The 16,956-nt window shown below is 41.1% G+C and overlaps 1 protein-coding gene across 1 annotated transcript in view; it reads right to left on the bottom strand.

The window, feature by feature from the left end:
• Positions 1-956: 956 nt before the first annotated feature.
• LOC139536729 (homeobox protein PKNOX2-like) overlaps positions 957-16,956 on the bottom strand; it is a 132,364-nt gene continuing 116,364 nt past the window's right edge. Inside the window, exons 13-17 of the mRNA XM_071337328.1 lie at positions 16,285-16,289; positions 12,990-13,181; positions 11,170-11,312; positions 5,280-5,494; positions 957-2,295 (exon numbers count right to left, since the gene is read on the bottom strand). Of these exons, the coding sequence (XP_071193429.1) occupies positions 1,455-2,295; positions 5,280-5,494; positions 11,170-11,312; positions 12,990-13,181; positions 16,285-16,289 (1,396 nt within the window). The 3' untranslated portion in view covers positions 957-1,454. The remainder of the gene's footprint in view (positions 2,296-5,279; positions 5,495-11,169; positions 11,313-12,989; positions 13,182-16,284; positions 16,290-16,956) is intronic.

Below are 16,956 nucleotides of genomic sequence, written 5' to 3'. Positions count from 1 at the left end.
CAGAGTCTTTGCAGGATATCTGACATTGCAGCTCAAAATGCCCTCTCAACACTCCAGACCACATTGGGCAGCAAATATGTGAAACTTTCTTCAACCCCTACATTATCAACCCTGTTTTCCCAACCCTGGTTTTCCCAACCCAACCCTGGGTAATTTCGTAACCCACTAACTATAAATGAGTGAATGTTGAAGGTGCAATTTTGGTGGCCCTTTCAGTCAGGACTGGGTGTAGGATAAGAATATGAATTTAATATAATTGTATTACAATTTAGTAAAGAGGAGAATAAGAGTCTGTGTTTATCTTTCTAGTAAATATCAGATGTGGGGTGCGTAAGAGAAGAATAATCCAGTTTAGAGTTTAAAAGTGTAAGCGCTCAAAACATCAGTGAAGACAAGATACATAAATGTTTCTTATTTTAATTACAAAAGGTGCTCAAATTGCAGCAAATGTTTCAGCGCAGAATGTTTACATAAAATAAGCATTTTTTAGAGAGTGAGCAGTTTTAAAATGTATTTTATTCAATTAAATAATCACATATTTTCCGAGGCAATTCATTTACAATGTGATTCACAAGTGGTGAGGGAAATGCTGCACTTGAGCCATTCAACACAAGTCAGAAAAATAATTGTATTCATTACATTGATATCTGTTGACATAGAACAAACAAAATGTTACTGGTTGACATTTAACACATACAACTTTCCTTGCTGACAAATCACAAAATCAAGTACAGTAAATAGCATAACCATAAAGAAAAGTAGGAAATCTGAGGTTGAAATTAAGTTGAGTCACAACGACCCAGAAGCTCAGTCATACATAAAGAAACAACACTCAAGTTAACCACCAAGCTTTTAATTCTAATGGAGGCTTTTTGGAACAACTTCTCTGGATACAGAACCCCTTCCCTCGCTTCCCTCCCAGGTTGTCTTTTTGACCCCCCCCCCCACCCCTCAATTGGTGTCACATTGATGGTTCAGTCAATTCGTGGTTTAGTAACGATTACATGATGCAGTCTCCTTCAACTCATGGTACCCCTGGTGGTTTGGCTCTGTAAGGAGACAGAGAGGGGAGTTAGGAGTGGGAATGACCACTAATTGTATCTGCTCTCTTGCTGTAGTTCCTAATAAAAGCCTCTTTTAGAATTATAGGCTTTCCAGTCCTGAGGAAAAACTCTCTAACATGTAATACTTATTTATATTAGGCCTACTGGTATAGTAGTACATGTATAAGAAAACCATTTGTGGACAGTTAATATTTGTGGAAAGCATTTTTGTATCACAGTGTAGATGGAAAAGTTTGAATCAAAACTGCTATCTCAAGTGAAGTCCATTACTACTATTGCCTCCTCATCCAATATTCAGTAAGAGTAGAGTGGCTATTCAATGAAAACTGCTTACACCACCATCCGTTATTTAATTTGAACATCATCTGCAGTCTCACAGAGAGAGCTCCATCATTTTATAATTTTCTGAACATCCCAAACAATATAGGTGAACAATCCCACGAGCAGAATACGTTTGAGAGTGTAGATAAGAGTTACAGTACCCAGACTCATATTCTCCTCCACCAGAGGCCTGGTATCGGTGCAGTTGAACGCGTTTCCCCGGGCCGCTCCTAAAATGGTCATGATATCCACCAGGTTGAGCTTCCCTTCCTCCTGCAGCTCCTCCACTTCCTCCTCCAGCTCCTGTGCTGCCTCGGCCCTCTCCTCGATCTCCTCTGCCGTCAGCATCCCCGCGCCCTTCACGCCATTCCCCTTCCCGATCTGCGGGGATGCCAGCGAGCATACGGCCCTCAGCCTGCCATAAGACTGCAGATGCGCCACATTAGCTCGCAAAAACAGCAGAAGAACGTTGAGGTCGTTGAGCGGGCAGCCCAGCTTGCGACCGCTGTTAAGTCCCAATGCGGGTAGAACCTCGTAGACCGACAATAGAGTCGTATCCCAACAGAAGAGGCGGACCAAGCTGAACAGCACAATAGGTACCAGAAGGACGTAGATAGCACCGTTAGCCACGCTAATAACCTGGAAGACCAGTTGGCCGGTCATTTTGCACTGGACCAGTTCTGGGACCCAGTTTTGGTCGCGCAGCAAGCCGGTGCGGACAAAGCAGCTAAACTCATCCTGGAGAAAGGCGGATAGGTGGAAGTAGACGAGGTAGAGGCAGGCGGCAGACATGAAGGTGAGCAAGAGGAAGCCGCGCAGAAAGAGCATGCTGACCAGGAAGTAGGAGCCGTGCTTGCTCTGCATGTACCTCTCCAACAGGGGATACTCGAAGTAACGCTTCCGCTTGGCCCTGAAAAGAGACCATGGAAGAGATGGGGTTAGAGGACAGTTGGCTCAAACACACTTTCATGTTATTGGCTCTGATGTTTGGTAATGGAGGTTGTGTGAGTATCTAAACCATTTATCATAGTATTCAAGATTTAAATACTCAACCACATAACTGCCTAAATAGGGTCTTGTTTTCAGTTTCCATTTCAGATACTTTTAGCTGTAATTAGCTTACTTTTGTTTTTATAGAAACTCAAAGATATATTTCTTAATGGCCCCAGCCATGGCAATTACAAACAACAGGAACATGTTTGCCACTCAAAAATCATTGTATAAGGCAGGGTTTCCCAAACTCGGGCCTGGGATCCCCCCTGACTGGACCTTTAGTTTTTTTTCCTAGCACCACACAGCAGATTCAAATAGGTGGAGATTCACACAAAGAAAAAAAACATGATGGATCAGAGGTATAAAAAAAAGAAGAAAAAAAGAAAAGATATTCAAGTAAAATGCATAATCAGCATGAGTGACATATAGGCATCAGATTATTTGGATGAGTCATTGAATGAAATGTCCAGTAGATATTTTTTAATTTTGCATTTGAAGGAGTTGAAGCTGTTGCAGTGCTTGAGGTAGTCTGGGAGACAGTACAAAACAGACCTACAGTATGTAAATAGTGCCTTCGGAAAGTATTCAGACACATTGACTTTTTAGACATTTTATTACGTTACAGCCTTATTCTAAAATGTATTAAATAGTTTTTTCCCTCCATCTACACACATTACCCCATAATGACACAGGTTTTTAGAAATGTTTGCTAATTTTAAAAATGGAAAAAAATGAAATATCACATTTACATAAGTATTCAGACCCTTACTCAGTACTTTGTTGAAGCACCTTCGGCAGCGATTACAGCCTTGAATCTTCTTGGGTATGACGGTACAGGCTTGACACACCTGTATTTGGGGAGTTTCTCCCATTCTTCTCTGCAGATCCTCTCAAGCTCTGTCAGGTTGGATGGGGAGCGTTGCTGCACAGCTATTTTCAGGTCGCTCCAGAGATGTTTGATCGGGTTCAAGTCCGGGCTCTGGCTGGGCCACTCAAGAACATTCACAGACTTGTCCCGAAGCCACTCCTGTGTTGTCTTGGCTGTGTGCTTAGGGTCGTTGTCCTGTTGGAAGGTGAACCTTCACCCCAGTTTAAGGTCCTGTACTTTGCTCTGTTCATCTTTGCCTCGATCCTGACAAGTCTCCCAGTCCCTGCCGCTGAAAAACATCCCCACAGCATGATGTTGCCACCACCATGCTTCACCATAGGGATGGTGCCAGTTTTCCTCCAGATGTGACACTTGGCATTCAGGCCAAAAAGTTCAACCTTGGTTTCATCAGACCAGAGAATCTTGTTTCTCATGGTCTGGGAATCTTTATATGCCTTTTGGCAAACTCCAAGCAGGCTGTCATGTGCCTTTTACTGAGGAGTGGCTTCTGTCTGGTCACTCTACCATAAAGGCCTGATTGGTGGAGTGCTGCAGAGATGGTTGTCCTTCTGGAAGGTTCTCCCATCTCCACAGAGGAACTCTAGAGCTCTGTCAGAGTGACCATCGGGTTCTTGGTCACCTCCCTGACCGAGACCCTTGTACCCCGATTGCTCAGTTTGGCCGGGCGGCCAGTTATAGGAAGTTTGGTGGTTCCAAATTTCTTCCAATTGAGAATGATGGAGGCCACTGTGTTCTTGGGGACCTTCAATGCTGCAGAAATGTTTTGGTACCCTTCTACAGATCTGTGCCTCGACACAATCCTGTGCTCTACGGACAATTCCTTCGAACTCATAGCTTGTCTTTTGCTCTGACATGCACTGTCAACTGTGGGACCTTATATAGACAGGTGTGTACCTTTCCAAATCATGTCCAATCAATAGAATTTACCACATGTGGACTCCAATCAAATTGTAGAAACATCTCAAGGATGATCAATGGAAACAGGATGCACCGGAGCTCAATTTCAAGTCTCATAGCAAAGTCTGAATACTTATGTAAATACAGTATTTCTGTTTTTAATTGTTAATACATTTGCAAAAATGTCTAAAAACCTGTTTTTGTTTGTCATTGTGGGGTACTGTTTGTAGGTTCATGAGAGAAGAAAAAAAACAATTTCATCGATTTTAGAATAAGGCTGTAACGTAACAAAATGTAGAAGAAGTCAAGGGGTCTGAATACTTTCCGAAGTATTCAGACCATAGGGATGGTGCCAGTTTTCCTCCAGATGTGACACTTGGCATTCAGGCCAAAAAGTTCAACCTTGGTTTCATCAGACCAGAGAATCTTGTTTCTCATGGTCTGGGAATCTTTATATGCCTTTTAAGTAATGGAAAATGTATCAAATCTTCTACGAAAAAAAGTGGTGTGGAGATCTTGTAGAATAATGATGAACCGGAGTTTGAAATTTCAATTTGAAATGAGTTTGAAAAGAAACAGGGATTAGATTTATTTTGAACTGGAATACAAATAAACAGACTTGAAGTTGATCGATATCATAAATATTGAGGGTTTGAAGGTGATGAAAGAGTGGAGAGGAACTGGCACGACTGTGTTGCCATTCTCACAAAACGCTTTTGAAGAATTAAAATGTTATTGAGGTTGCTTATTTAAGTACTATATTGCAATATGACATGACTGGATAGATTAAGTTGTAGTATACATTCAAAATTATGTTAAGATCATTGTAATTGGATATACGGAAGATCGTTTATTTAAAAAAATTATTTACGTTTAAGGACAATGTATTTGCTTTGAAGCAATTGTCAGGTTTTTTTTTACCTCTCCTGAACATGGTCTCTTAATTTGCATTTAAACGTCATCATATTGTTTTAAATTTTCCTGTGTGCAAATGAATAAAAATAGACATACATTTTAAGCCTGCTTACTTCCCCTCTTCCCCAGTCCAAAATTCCTGCCTCAACCAATCTGTCTGGATCTATCTCTGCCACAATCTTTGCCACATCCACTCTCACCTCTCAAGCTCGGCCTGGAAGGTGAAGGGGTTCTGGGTGTTCTGGCGCATCTCCAGGATGCTCTGAGCCAATCGCACGGAGCGGTTGTACGATTTGTCCAGCTCGTCAATGATGAAGAGCAGGTCGGAGCCCAACGACGGCATGACCAGGAAACGCCAGATGAGGGCAGGCAGGTACATCATCATGGCCATAGCCAACAGAGAGTACGGGAACATCTGAGAGGGAGGGAGGGAGAGAGGAAAGAAAGGAGGGAAGGTGAGAAATAAATGAAGAGGAAGGGAGGGGACGAAGAGGTAGAGAGAAAGAGAAGAGAACAGAAAAAAGTGTGAGAGAAAGAGTGAAAGTATAAGAGAAAAGAAGTGAAGGAGAGGTGTAGATAAAGAGAGTGATTTACAGTCTACATTTTACATTTTTAATCAGAAAGATTAATGACTTTAATGGATGCTCCTCATTGCAACATTAAGGAAGTAAGAGGCACTTTTCATTCGAAAGTAATGACGATTACTGTACAAACAAATGATACAAATCCAGCGCTCCATATCTCTCTCCATATCTACTCACAATATTGCCTAACTTTCCATGTTGAACACCTAAAACTCCATAAATGTGTACTGTACAACTAAGAAACACACAGACAGACAAACACAGACACTCCGCACAAGCTTGTGACACAGCTCCTTACCCTCATCTGAACAGACTGTCCACCAAATACATCAAAATACACAAATGGGCACAGCACACGTTTAACTCCATCATTATACCCATGAGCATGAGATTCATGTCTTACTTAGACAGCCCAGTATTTATAGAACTACTTATTACATATTTATAGTGTAACGATTTTCATCGTTGGATGAAGAGTAGTCGGACCAAAGCGCAGCGTGGTAAGTGTTCATGTTATAATTTTATTAAAACAGAACACTAAACAAAAATAACAAAGAGAATGAACGAAACCGAAACAGTCCTGTAAGGTGCAGCAACACAAAACAGAAAACAACTACCCCCAAAACCAACATGGACAATGGCAACCTAAATAGGCTCCCCAATCAGAGACAACGAGAAACAGCTGTCTCTGATTGGGAACCAACTCAGGCCACCATAAACCTAATTACCCCTAGACCATACAAAATCCCCATAGATAAACAAAAACCCTAGACAAGACACAAACCCCTAGACAATACAAAAACTAAACAAACCACCCTTGTCACACCCTGACCTAACCAAAAAATAAAGAAAACAAATATAACTAAAGTCAGGGCGTGACATATAGAACCCATCTAAAATGACACATCTGAGCTTTGAAATGAATTGCTAATCCCCTCAGTAACAGAAACCTCAGGTCTTGTCACAGTGTTTTTATTGTGTTACTTTTTATTATTTTAAACTTCAGTTTATTTGGTAAATATTCTTGAACTGCACTGTTGGTTAAGGGCCTGTAAGTAAGCATTTCACGGTAAGGTCTACACTTGTTGTATTCGGCGCATGTGACAAATAAAGTTTGATTTGATTTTTGTTTAATAATGTTATGTCTGGAGAAATCTTTAAACGTCCCTTTTAATAAGATATATATATATTTTTTTTCCTATTTCACCTTTATTTAACCAGGTAGGCCAGTTGAGAACACGTTCTCATTTACAACTGCGACCTGGCCAAGTAAAAGCAAAGCAGTGCGACAAAAAACAACACAGAGTTACACATGGGATAAACAAAAGTACAGTCAATAACACAATAGTAAAATCTATATACAGTGTGTGCAAATGGAGTAAGGAGGTAAGGCAATAAATAGGCCAATAGTAGCGAAGTAATTACAATTTAGCAAATTAACACTGGAGTGATAGATGTGCAGATGATGATGTGCAAGTAGAAATACTGGTGTGCAAAAGAGCAAAAAAAGTAAATAAAAACAAAATGGGGATGAGGTAGGTAGTTGGATGGGCTATTTACAGATGGGCTGTGCACAGCTGCAGCAATCGGTAAGCTGCTCAGATAGCTGATGCTTAAAGTTGGTGAGGGAGATATGAGTCTCCAACTTCAGCGATTTTTGCAATTCGTTCCAGTCATTGGCAGCAGAGAACTGGAAGGAAAGGTGGCCAAAGTAGGTGTTGGCTTTGGGGATGACCAGTGAGATATACCTGCTGGAGCACGTGCTATGGGTGGGTGTTGTTATCGTGACCAGTGAGCTAAGACAGAACATTACCTAGCAAAGACTTATAGATGACCTGGAGCCAGTGGGTTTGGCGACGAATATGTAGCAAGGGCCAGCAACCTCATGGGTTTCTATCTTAACTTCTTTGGGATAGGGGGCGGTATTTTGACGTCCGGATGAAAAGCGTGCCCAAAGTAAACTGCCTGCTACTCAGGCCCAGAAGCTAGGATATGCATATAATTAGTAGATTTGGATAGACACCACTCTAAAGTTTCGACAACTGTTACAATAATGTCTGTGAGTAAAACAGAACTGAAATGGCAGGCGAAACCCCAAGGACAAACCATCCCCCAAAAAATAATTTTCATCCTACCACTGATTTCAATGGTTGGCACTTTTATAATAGGGCGAAATCGTGCCCAATCGCAGTTCCTACGGCTTCCACTAGATGTCAACAGTCTTTAGAAAGAGTTTCAGGCTGGTTTTTGGAAAAATTAGCTAGAAATTGTAGTTTTTCTAGGTGGCTCCCATTTTGGCTGTAGTGTTTCCAAGCGCGTGAATGGTATTTTTGGTATTTTTCGTTCTTTGGTATTTTTCTCTGTTAAAGACAATAACGATTCTCCGTCTTAAATGTTATCCTTTATTTGCTTATCAGGGTACCTAAGGTTTGATAATAAACGTTGATTGACTTGTTTGGATAAGTTTATTGGTAACGTTTGGGATTCATTTTGCATGCATTTTGAAGGAGGGAAACCGAGTGGATTTTTGACTGAAGCGCGCCAGCTAAACTGAGTTTTTATGGATACAAAGAAGGACTTGATCTAACAAAAGGACAATTTGTAATGTAACTGGGACCTTTTATAGTGCCAACAAAAGAAGATCTTCAAAGGTAAGGCATATATTATATTTATATTTACTATTTCTGACTTTCGTGTCGCAACTCCCTGGTTGAAAATGATTTGTTATGCATTTGTGTGCTGGCCGCTGTCCTCAGATAATCGCATGGTTTGCTTTCGCCGTAAAGCCTATGTTCTATGTTCATTTTCTATGTTTTCTATTTCTTTGGTTTTGGCCGGGTGTGGTTCTCAATCAGAGGCAGCTGTCTATCGTTGTCTCTGATTGAGAATCATACTTAGGTAGCTTTTCCCCACCGATGCTTTGTGGGTAGTTGTTTTCTGTTTTCTGTTTCTGCTTCTGCACCTGACAGAACTGTTTTGGTTTTGTTCGTTCTCTTTGTTGTTTTGTTATTTAGAGTTCAGTTTTATTAATAAATCATGGACACTTACCACGCTGCGCTTTGGTCCACTCCTTCTTCATCAGACGATCGTTACAGGTGAATCATGCGTGACTCCATCATTTGTAACAAGTTTTAATTTTTAAAAAATGGTAGCATTTCTATTTTGAAGATTGAAAAAGAATTAGGTAGCTGCATTTGTTAGCTAAGTAAGTGAAACTTAAAGTGATTAAAAATTGCAATCTCTTTGTCTATATATTGCTTCTCCTTCATTTTGGAAGAAATTCATTTAAAAACTGTTCAACTATTGTCTTTCTCTCTCTTTGAGTCAACTACTCACCACATGTTATGCACTGCATTGCTAGCTAGCTGTAGCTTATGCTTTCAGTACTAAAGTCATTCTCTGATCCTTTGATTGGGTGGACAACATGTCAGTTTAGGCTGCAAGAGCTGATAGGTTGGAGGACGTCCTCCAGAAGTTGTAATTACTGTGTAAGTCTATGGAAAAGGGATGAGCCTCCTAGGTTTTGTATTGAAGTCAAAGTACCCAGAGGAGGACGGAAGCTAGCTGTCCTCTGGCTACACCATGGTGCTACCCTACAGAGTGCTGTTGAGTCTACTGTAGATCTTTATTGCAGAACAGTGTGTTTTAATCAGTTATTTGGTGACGTGAATATATTTTGTATCGTTTTATCTAAAAAGGATAACTTTTTAAACGTGTTACAACTTTATTTTTATGAAATTCACTGAGGAGGATGGTCCTCCCCTTCCTCCTCTGTGGAGCCTCCACTGATCCACTTACATTACACTGTTGTCATGGCAAAGACAGAAACAATGTTTCCATGGTCTTCATCACCTGACAAAGAGCAACCATTTACATAAGTTGCATTACCTTCCTGTGCCACAGTGGAACTGACAGCATTTTAGCAACATGACATCTTATAAACATCTGTTCATATACACCCCCAGGAAGAATATGATACCACTTAGATATGGTCATTTTCATACTTTCATAGAATGTTTGGGAATGATGTATACTAAGGCATTTGTGATATTCCTATAGCAATATAGATTGGGAAAGCGTCCATGCGTTTGGACAATTAATAGACACTGCAGTAAATAAAACCTAATAAAACATGTCAGTCTTGTCCAGGAATGGATTCTAAACAGACCGGTGCGCCATAGACAATCAGAGCTAGAGTAGGCCAATATGCAAATAAGCATTTGTCAAACGGGCTTGCCATCATTCACTTTGAACTGGACTGTGTGTTTACAGGTAGTAGCAACAGCGCGACTTTAGATCATTAGAAAGCATTTGCAAAAAGCCACAAAATACACCTGAATGTATTTCTACTATATGTAAATACCACAGGAGTCCTCTTACATTTGTGAACTTTACAGCGCTATTGATCAAACAACCATGAACAGGTATGCTCTCTCTCCCTCAGTTGCCTATGCACAACAACAAAAAGATAAACAACTAATGTTCGCTAGTACGAGATGAGCACAAATCTAACAAGGGAACAGTAGATAAACCCTCTCAAACATTTTCAGCTTGTAATTGGCCATCAAAATTGCACTGATAAATTATGGGGAATAGTAGCCGGTTTGTCCTTCTGCAGCTTGCCTGCCAATGCATGCTTGTCCTAACCCACGTCTTAACTGAATGGGAACTTGCCTGCCTCCTCACCCATTTGATCGATGCCAAGTACATTTGATTGACAACTCAGAGATATGTTAACAGTCAATTAAGCTCAGCATAGCTAGGTAACAAAGTGATTCACATTTCTTGCTAGCAAACCAAATGACACCGCTCACCCACTCACCTAATAATATCATCCCAGAACCGTTAGCTCTGTGTTTTTGACTCACTAAATAAATAGCTTTATAAATAGACAAGCTAGCCTATTAGCCACATTATGACTGACATTGCCCTTTGCTAGGTTGATTGTATTGACATTCCCAGCCTTAGTTACATTCGTCTGTTTTTGTCCTAAATATTGACTCATTGAAACTGAATCCCGAATGGCTGGAGGCAGCAAACAATGTACCAGGCCAGCTGTGATTTACAACCTGATAGCAATATTTGTTGGACTACCAAGAAATGTATTGGTGAATTATATTGATAATGCATTGAACTGTATACATCTATTCTGCCAACAATGCCTTACTCTACGTCATGAAATGTTGAGAACCTCTTATAAAGTTGGTTTAGTAACATACACTGGGAATTTGATATTTATGACTGACCTTATGATCGTTTGTTTCATTTTATTATTTTTTATTTATTTTATTTAACCTTTATTTAACTAGGCAAGTCAGTTAAGAACAAATTCTTATTTACAATGACGGCCTACCCCGGGCAAACCCGGACGACGCTGGGCCAATTGTGCGCCGCCCTATGAGCATATCTGCATATTCATATCTGCAAAGTAGTTAAAACACTGTCAGCTCCACTTTAAGGTGTGTGCAAATGTCTCTCGTTCCATCATAACATAACAGAGCTTTACCTTGTGCACCCAGAGGGATCGCTCCTCAAAGTTTCCATCTGTGTCAAACTCATGGTGCATCAGGGAGTCCCAGCAGTACGTGTCCACGTAGGCTGCCTGCTTGGCTGTAAAGTTATTGGGGGGGAAACAGCTGATCTGTGGGCCTAGAGGAAAAACATTAACTATTTTGTAAAGGTATTACGATGACATAAAGATGCATGCATGTGCACACACATAACATACTTGCATGCATAGGCATAAACACACGAGAGAGAGAGAAAGAGAGAGATTCCTTAATGTGTACGTGTCCCTTTTCCAGAAGCAGAAATGTAAAAAAATCTAAATCATATGTTTCTAAATGGAAAACTGGGTTTTAAAATAGGGTGGTATTACTCTCCTAATGTGTAGGGGTTTTTCAGGACCGAGCCCAGCCCGCTCCACCATACAGATGGTTGAACCACAGAGCCAGGGGTCCACACCCTTCCCTTCAGTCTATCTCCCCTACAGCAGTGCTAGGAGGGCAGGGTAGGGCGACGGGCGTGCCCCTTGCGCTTCAGAGGAAACCCTGAGTTAAACGCAGGACGCCTATTTTTATAGACAGCCTCCACATCTCCACATCCATGAGAGTCTCCTAAAAGAAGCTCATGCAACCATAAATTTACTGACAGGACATGCAGAAGGCTTATGCTGCGCCCATACTGTTAGTATGTTAGTATGTCATTACTGTTCATGGACAGCTTACATGTAACACGATGTAGATGTGAAACTGTGTGTGTGTGTGTGTGTGTGCGTGTCTTTTAGTAAATTGAGATAGCTGGGGACATACTGTATCTGAAATGGACTATTTAACAAGACCGTCAGGTTACAAGGGAACACTGACAGCAACAAAGCATGTTCCTTCTACCACAGACAGTTTGACAAAGAACCCCTATTGCCATCCCTATCTTGCTTGTTACACATTGTACAACAAGGGCTCCTTCTCACCCAGCTATGTGTAGCTGTGGCAGAAATCTTGTCTGCAGCCGTAGGTGCACACAACACACACAACACAGACACCAACCAGACAATGAACGAAAGATAAAGCAGAAAACAAACCAGATAAGAAGGGCCAAGATCCATCAACTGTTCCTAGACTGTTTTCCGTTTTGCAACATCTTCCAGTTAATTAACATATCCTATCATTTGACTTCGATAGAGAGCTGCAAAAACAGCAGGTTGCCTGTAATTACCGAGCAATGCGGCATCGGCGAACGCTGCTCTCAATCATCCCCCTTCCTTTAAGCATCTGTGGCGGCTGATTATAGGCCAGCTCCGTAGGAAGACGATCGTTAGCTCAATGTCAATGAAACGAGGAAATAAGCTTGTCTGTACGTAGCCTGTTATGGCTGCCGCTACCACACACATTGTTGTGTGTTAGTGTTGTTGCTGCAGTTGACCAAGGTTGGGGTCCAGTACATGTCAACTCAAATCAGGAAACAAATGTAAATGCTATGAATACATGTAAAGACTTCATTGAAAATAATAGGATACTGCTGCAATTCATGAGAGGCGTTAGAATGAACTTTTTGAATAGTTAATCGAATAGCCTAAACACAGGTTCTCACTCCCACACAGTGAAGGGAAAAGACTAGAGAGAAGAGACTAGAGAGAGAAACATGAGGCAAAGGAAAAGATAATGAGGCAGATGACACAATGATACATGGGACAAAAGAGGCGTGAGAAAAGAAAAAATAACACAGAAAAGGAAACGATAGGCAAAAAGAGAGGAAAGAAAATGAATATCTCATAATGGGCCAAATGTGCAGCAAAACAAGGGGAGGGAGAGAGACAGACTGACTGACCGATGGAGATTTCGCGAGCGAAGGCCATGGACACCAGCAGTAAGGGCAGCCCCACGGACACAAACTTGATGACCTTGTCAAGTGGCAGCTCCAGCTCCAGGTGACCGATGCGGTTGCCGCCAGCGCCGTCGCGTAGCAGGGCATCTGACAGCATGGCCTGGGCAGCTGCATTAGCGATGGACATCTTGGGGCCTAGAAAGGGACAGAAAAATGTTGGATTTACTCCAACCTGAGTCCACTGAGACTTGATAGCACTAAGCTCTATAGAGCATGAAGAGTTTTTAGCCTGGGCACGATCTAATCCCAACTAACAACCAAGAGTTTTTGGGTTAGCTAGGGAAAATAGATGTCCTACCCTGTAGCGTATTAGAATGTACTTTGTATTCAGTACTTTGTATTCTTTAATTATTCATACATATTTCAGATTGCCCATGTATAGTTTTGATGTCCAATTTGAGAATTAAAACTGGTATTCTTTGTGTGACGGAATCATAACTGTATGCAAAACTATGGCTAAGGATGAGAAGAGACAAATGGTATCAGATATTTCTCTTCAGTTGACAATACTGTACCACCATAAGGTAAATACCAAACATACATCAGTCATTTAAACCATTGAAATAAATACCACTTATTCTACACACCTTTAGCTCCCTAAATGTCAACAGCCTTTAAATCATGATAATAAAAAAGCCTCCACGTTACCTTCAATCTGCCTGCTCTTTCCAGTGACTGGAGGATGGAAATCCAGAAATTAAATGCAGTGAGACAACTGAACCAAACGGACCTCTGAAGACCAGAGCTGTGTTGGCGAGGCCCTTAAATAGTCCATGAGGGCCCTGCTAAATGAGAGGCTGGGACTGGGCTGGACTGGGCCTGGCTCCTGGGTCTATGGGTCTAATTACAAGGGACCACTGTTGCTGTGTGCTGGAGCCCAGATGGCAGTAGGGAGCGGGGGTGTGTGTGTGTGTGTGTGTGTGTGTGTGTGTGTGTGTGTGTGTGTGTGTGTGTGTGTGTGTGTGTGTGTGTGTGTGTGTGTGTGTGTGTGTGTGTGTGTGTGTGTGTGTGTGTGTGTGTGTGTGTGTGTGTGTGTGTGTGTGTGTGTGTTTGGACTTACGTGTGCATGTGTGTACCTATGAGACACTGCCCTTGCTATCCACTGATGTCCCAACCATGCTCTTGACTGCCATGGTAGCAGACCACTTCAAACAAGGCCCCAGCACCAGTGGCTTTTCCTGCCTCTTTCATTTCCCTTCCTATTTCTACCTCAGGTTGGCTCCAGAGATGGTGCTTCTAGCGCATAGTATGGAGGATGGCAGTTACATTTAGGCTCTGTCTGCTACAGCTATTTCAGTACTGCTGATGGGACTGGTAACCTTATGCTCCTTTCTGACTGTAACACCCGTGTTACACTAATGTATACACCCCTATGTTATACTGTGGAACTTGTGTTTCGATAGCTAGGACTGACAGTGAAGACTTGTGAAGAGCAGAATCAACAACCTCTGCAGAATCAAAACAGTTACTTTGCTAGAAGCCATTAGGGGGGGGGGGTGTATATGGATGCAGTACCAGTCAAAAAATTTGACACACCTACTCATTCAAGGGTTTTTCTTTATTTTTACTATTTTCTACATTGTAGAATAATGCTGTGTCCAAACTTTTGACTGGTACTGTACGTGCGTCCAAGTTTGTGTGTGTGTGCATGTGTGTGTGTCCATACCAGTGATAAACTGCAGAATATCTGAAATCAATGTATAATGGCGATCTACAGAAGATCTTAGTTGTATCATATTCAGCAAATGTGAAGTGATAATCTGTAGAAAGAGGAGGAAGGGAAGCGCTACTAAGGTACACTATAGTATATTTTGGTAGATAGAAGGTGCTCTTTGCTAAAAGGTGTAAATAGGTCATCAAAAAGAAAGGAGGACCAAGGCACTCTTCATATAATTAATTAAAATGCCTTTATTAGTATGGCATGTTCAATAGAAACAAAGTTGTTTAAAAACCGACGCGTTTCGGCTGCATGGCCTTCGTCAGGGAGTACAGAAAAAGGAGAATACAATGTCCTCTTTTGAAAGGCTTTTCCAATTAGCCCTAATTAGAAGAGGGAGTGGTTACCAAATTGGACACACCTAGTAAGCAATAATATACACATGAAAAGGTGAAATACTGTAGCTATGTTATCATGGGCATACAACTCCAAGCTAGAAGCATCAGAACACCCAGCGAGGCAGTTCCAACCCTAACCATGACTGGGAGAAGTGTCCAGAACAAGAAAGCAATATATTCCACAGTACTCCAGACCACAGCAAAACATGAACAACAGTCCAAACATAGCTAGAGGGCAATTGAGCAAAATGTCCACTAGATGACAGCAAATGGACCCATCACGACCCTACAGGAAGGGTGAGAAATCCATATCTTCATTTAAACCGGGGTACTTAGTGATAATCTGTATTTATATGGATCACACAAATGAAAAGCTGGGAAGACATCTGTGTGGTACCCAAATCATAGGCTTGATTAACAACCGGTGAGTGGGATATAAGACAAAGAAAATGTAAGAGGTTTCTCTACATTGAGGCCGTTTGGTCTGAGAGTCATCTGTAATTTGGGTAGTTCGTTTATGGCAGGATTCAGTTAAAAACATGGAGAACTGTGGTTATTCTCTAATACTTGGAACTCTTGTGGTCTTTCTTGTTTGCAAAGCAGAGGCCCAGCGTTGGGTTAGTGTCAGCCTGCAACAGGTAGTGTGACTGGGGTGAACTTTTCTGACAGGAGCACTAGAGCAAGACTTATCAATGAGCAACAGGCACACATTCATGACAACATGTGGGGTTATCTTTAGTGCCTTCAGAGTGTGCTTCCTCTGAGTGATGTAGATAGAACAACCACCACAACAGATAAGGGTACTGAAATATGACATCATCATTCACAGCTATTTGGATTGTATTTCCTAATCTGGAGACAGGGAGGAGGGCTGGGGCTATTACACTGTCAAGATGCTGTTATGATGTATAATGACACAAAACTTCACACATTCACTGTGTCATACTCATACAGTTTCTATAATAGGCTGAGACTAAGCCTGTCCTAATATGTACACTGTATGCTCAAGATGTGCGATCAATGTCATATGCATACAAATGGAACTGTACACATTTTTCTGCCTCAAAAGGATACTCAAACGAGTAGCTTTATATCTTTAATTATTAAAAATGGTCTATTGAAACAGAATAGATTATGACATTAATGTGTACAAACGAAAATAAAAAAAATCCCCTATTGTCACTTGCGCTGGAAGAACCATTTAAAAAAATAAGCAATCAAGAAAATGAATAATGAAGAACATACTTCACAAAGACCAAGGAAAATTCAAGAACAGGTTTTTCTTTTCAAGACATCACATCAGAAATAGGTGACTCCATTTTGTGGATTTCATTTAGCACAAAAAGAGAGCTGAAATTAGTTTTCACAGTTTCTTCAAATCCTTCACGTAAAAGATATGGCAGGAATTTAACTATTCTCTTTAAATCTCCAGGCTTCTGCTTCAAATTGCATTTTTCTTGCAAAGGTTGTCAGTTAATATGAATTGAGGACATCACCTCTCTCCATGTTGGTGTGTTTTTCTTTAACTCATTGAGACACTTACCAGGGCAGTGTTTTGTTTGTCATGTGAATTCTCAATGTGACATTTTTTACAGTCTAGAGATTTTGTCAGCTTGACTGGCCATCAGTATCTTCGATAACTCAGATTCACGCAATTGCAAGACCTCCAGAACGTCACAACAGTAACTTTGTGCCTTCTACAAAGAAGGTTCCGCTTGAACCGCCTTCTGAGAGCTCTAAGAAAGAACATAATAAATATGCAAGCCTTCAACAACATAACACAAATGTCACAAATCTAATATACATACTTTGTGCTGTCAGGTTACTGGAAACGTTTTTGCTCATAGATGCAAAT

Source organism: Salvelinus alpinus, chromosome 13 (genome assembly GCF_045679555.1).
Source record: "Salvelinus alpinus chromosome 13, SLU_Salpinus.1, whole genome shotgun sequence".
NCBI classification, from domain to species: Eukaryota; Metazoa; Chordata; class Actinopteri; order Salmoniformes; family Salmonidae; genus Salvelinus; species Salvelinus alpinus.
The sequence above is the reverse complement of the archived record's forward strand: the minus strand, read 5'-3'. Positions and strand labels throughout refer to the sequence as shown.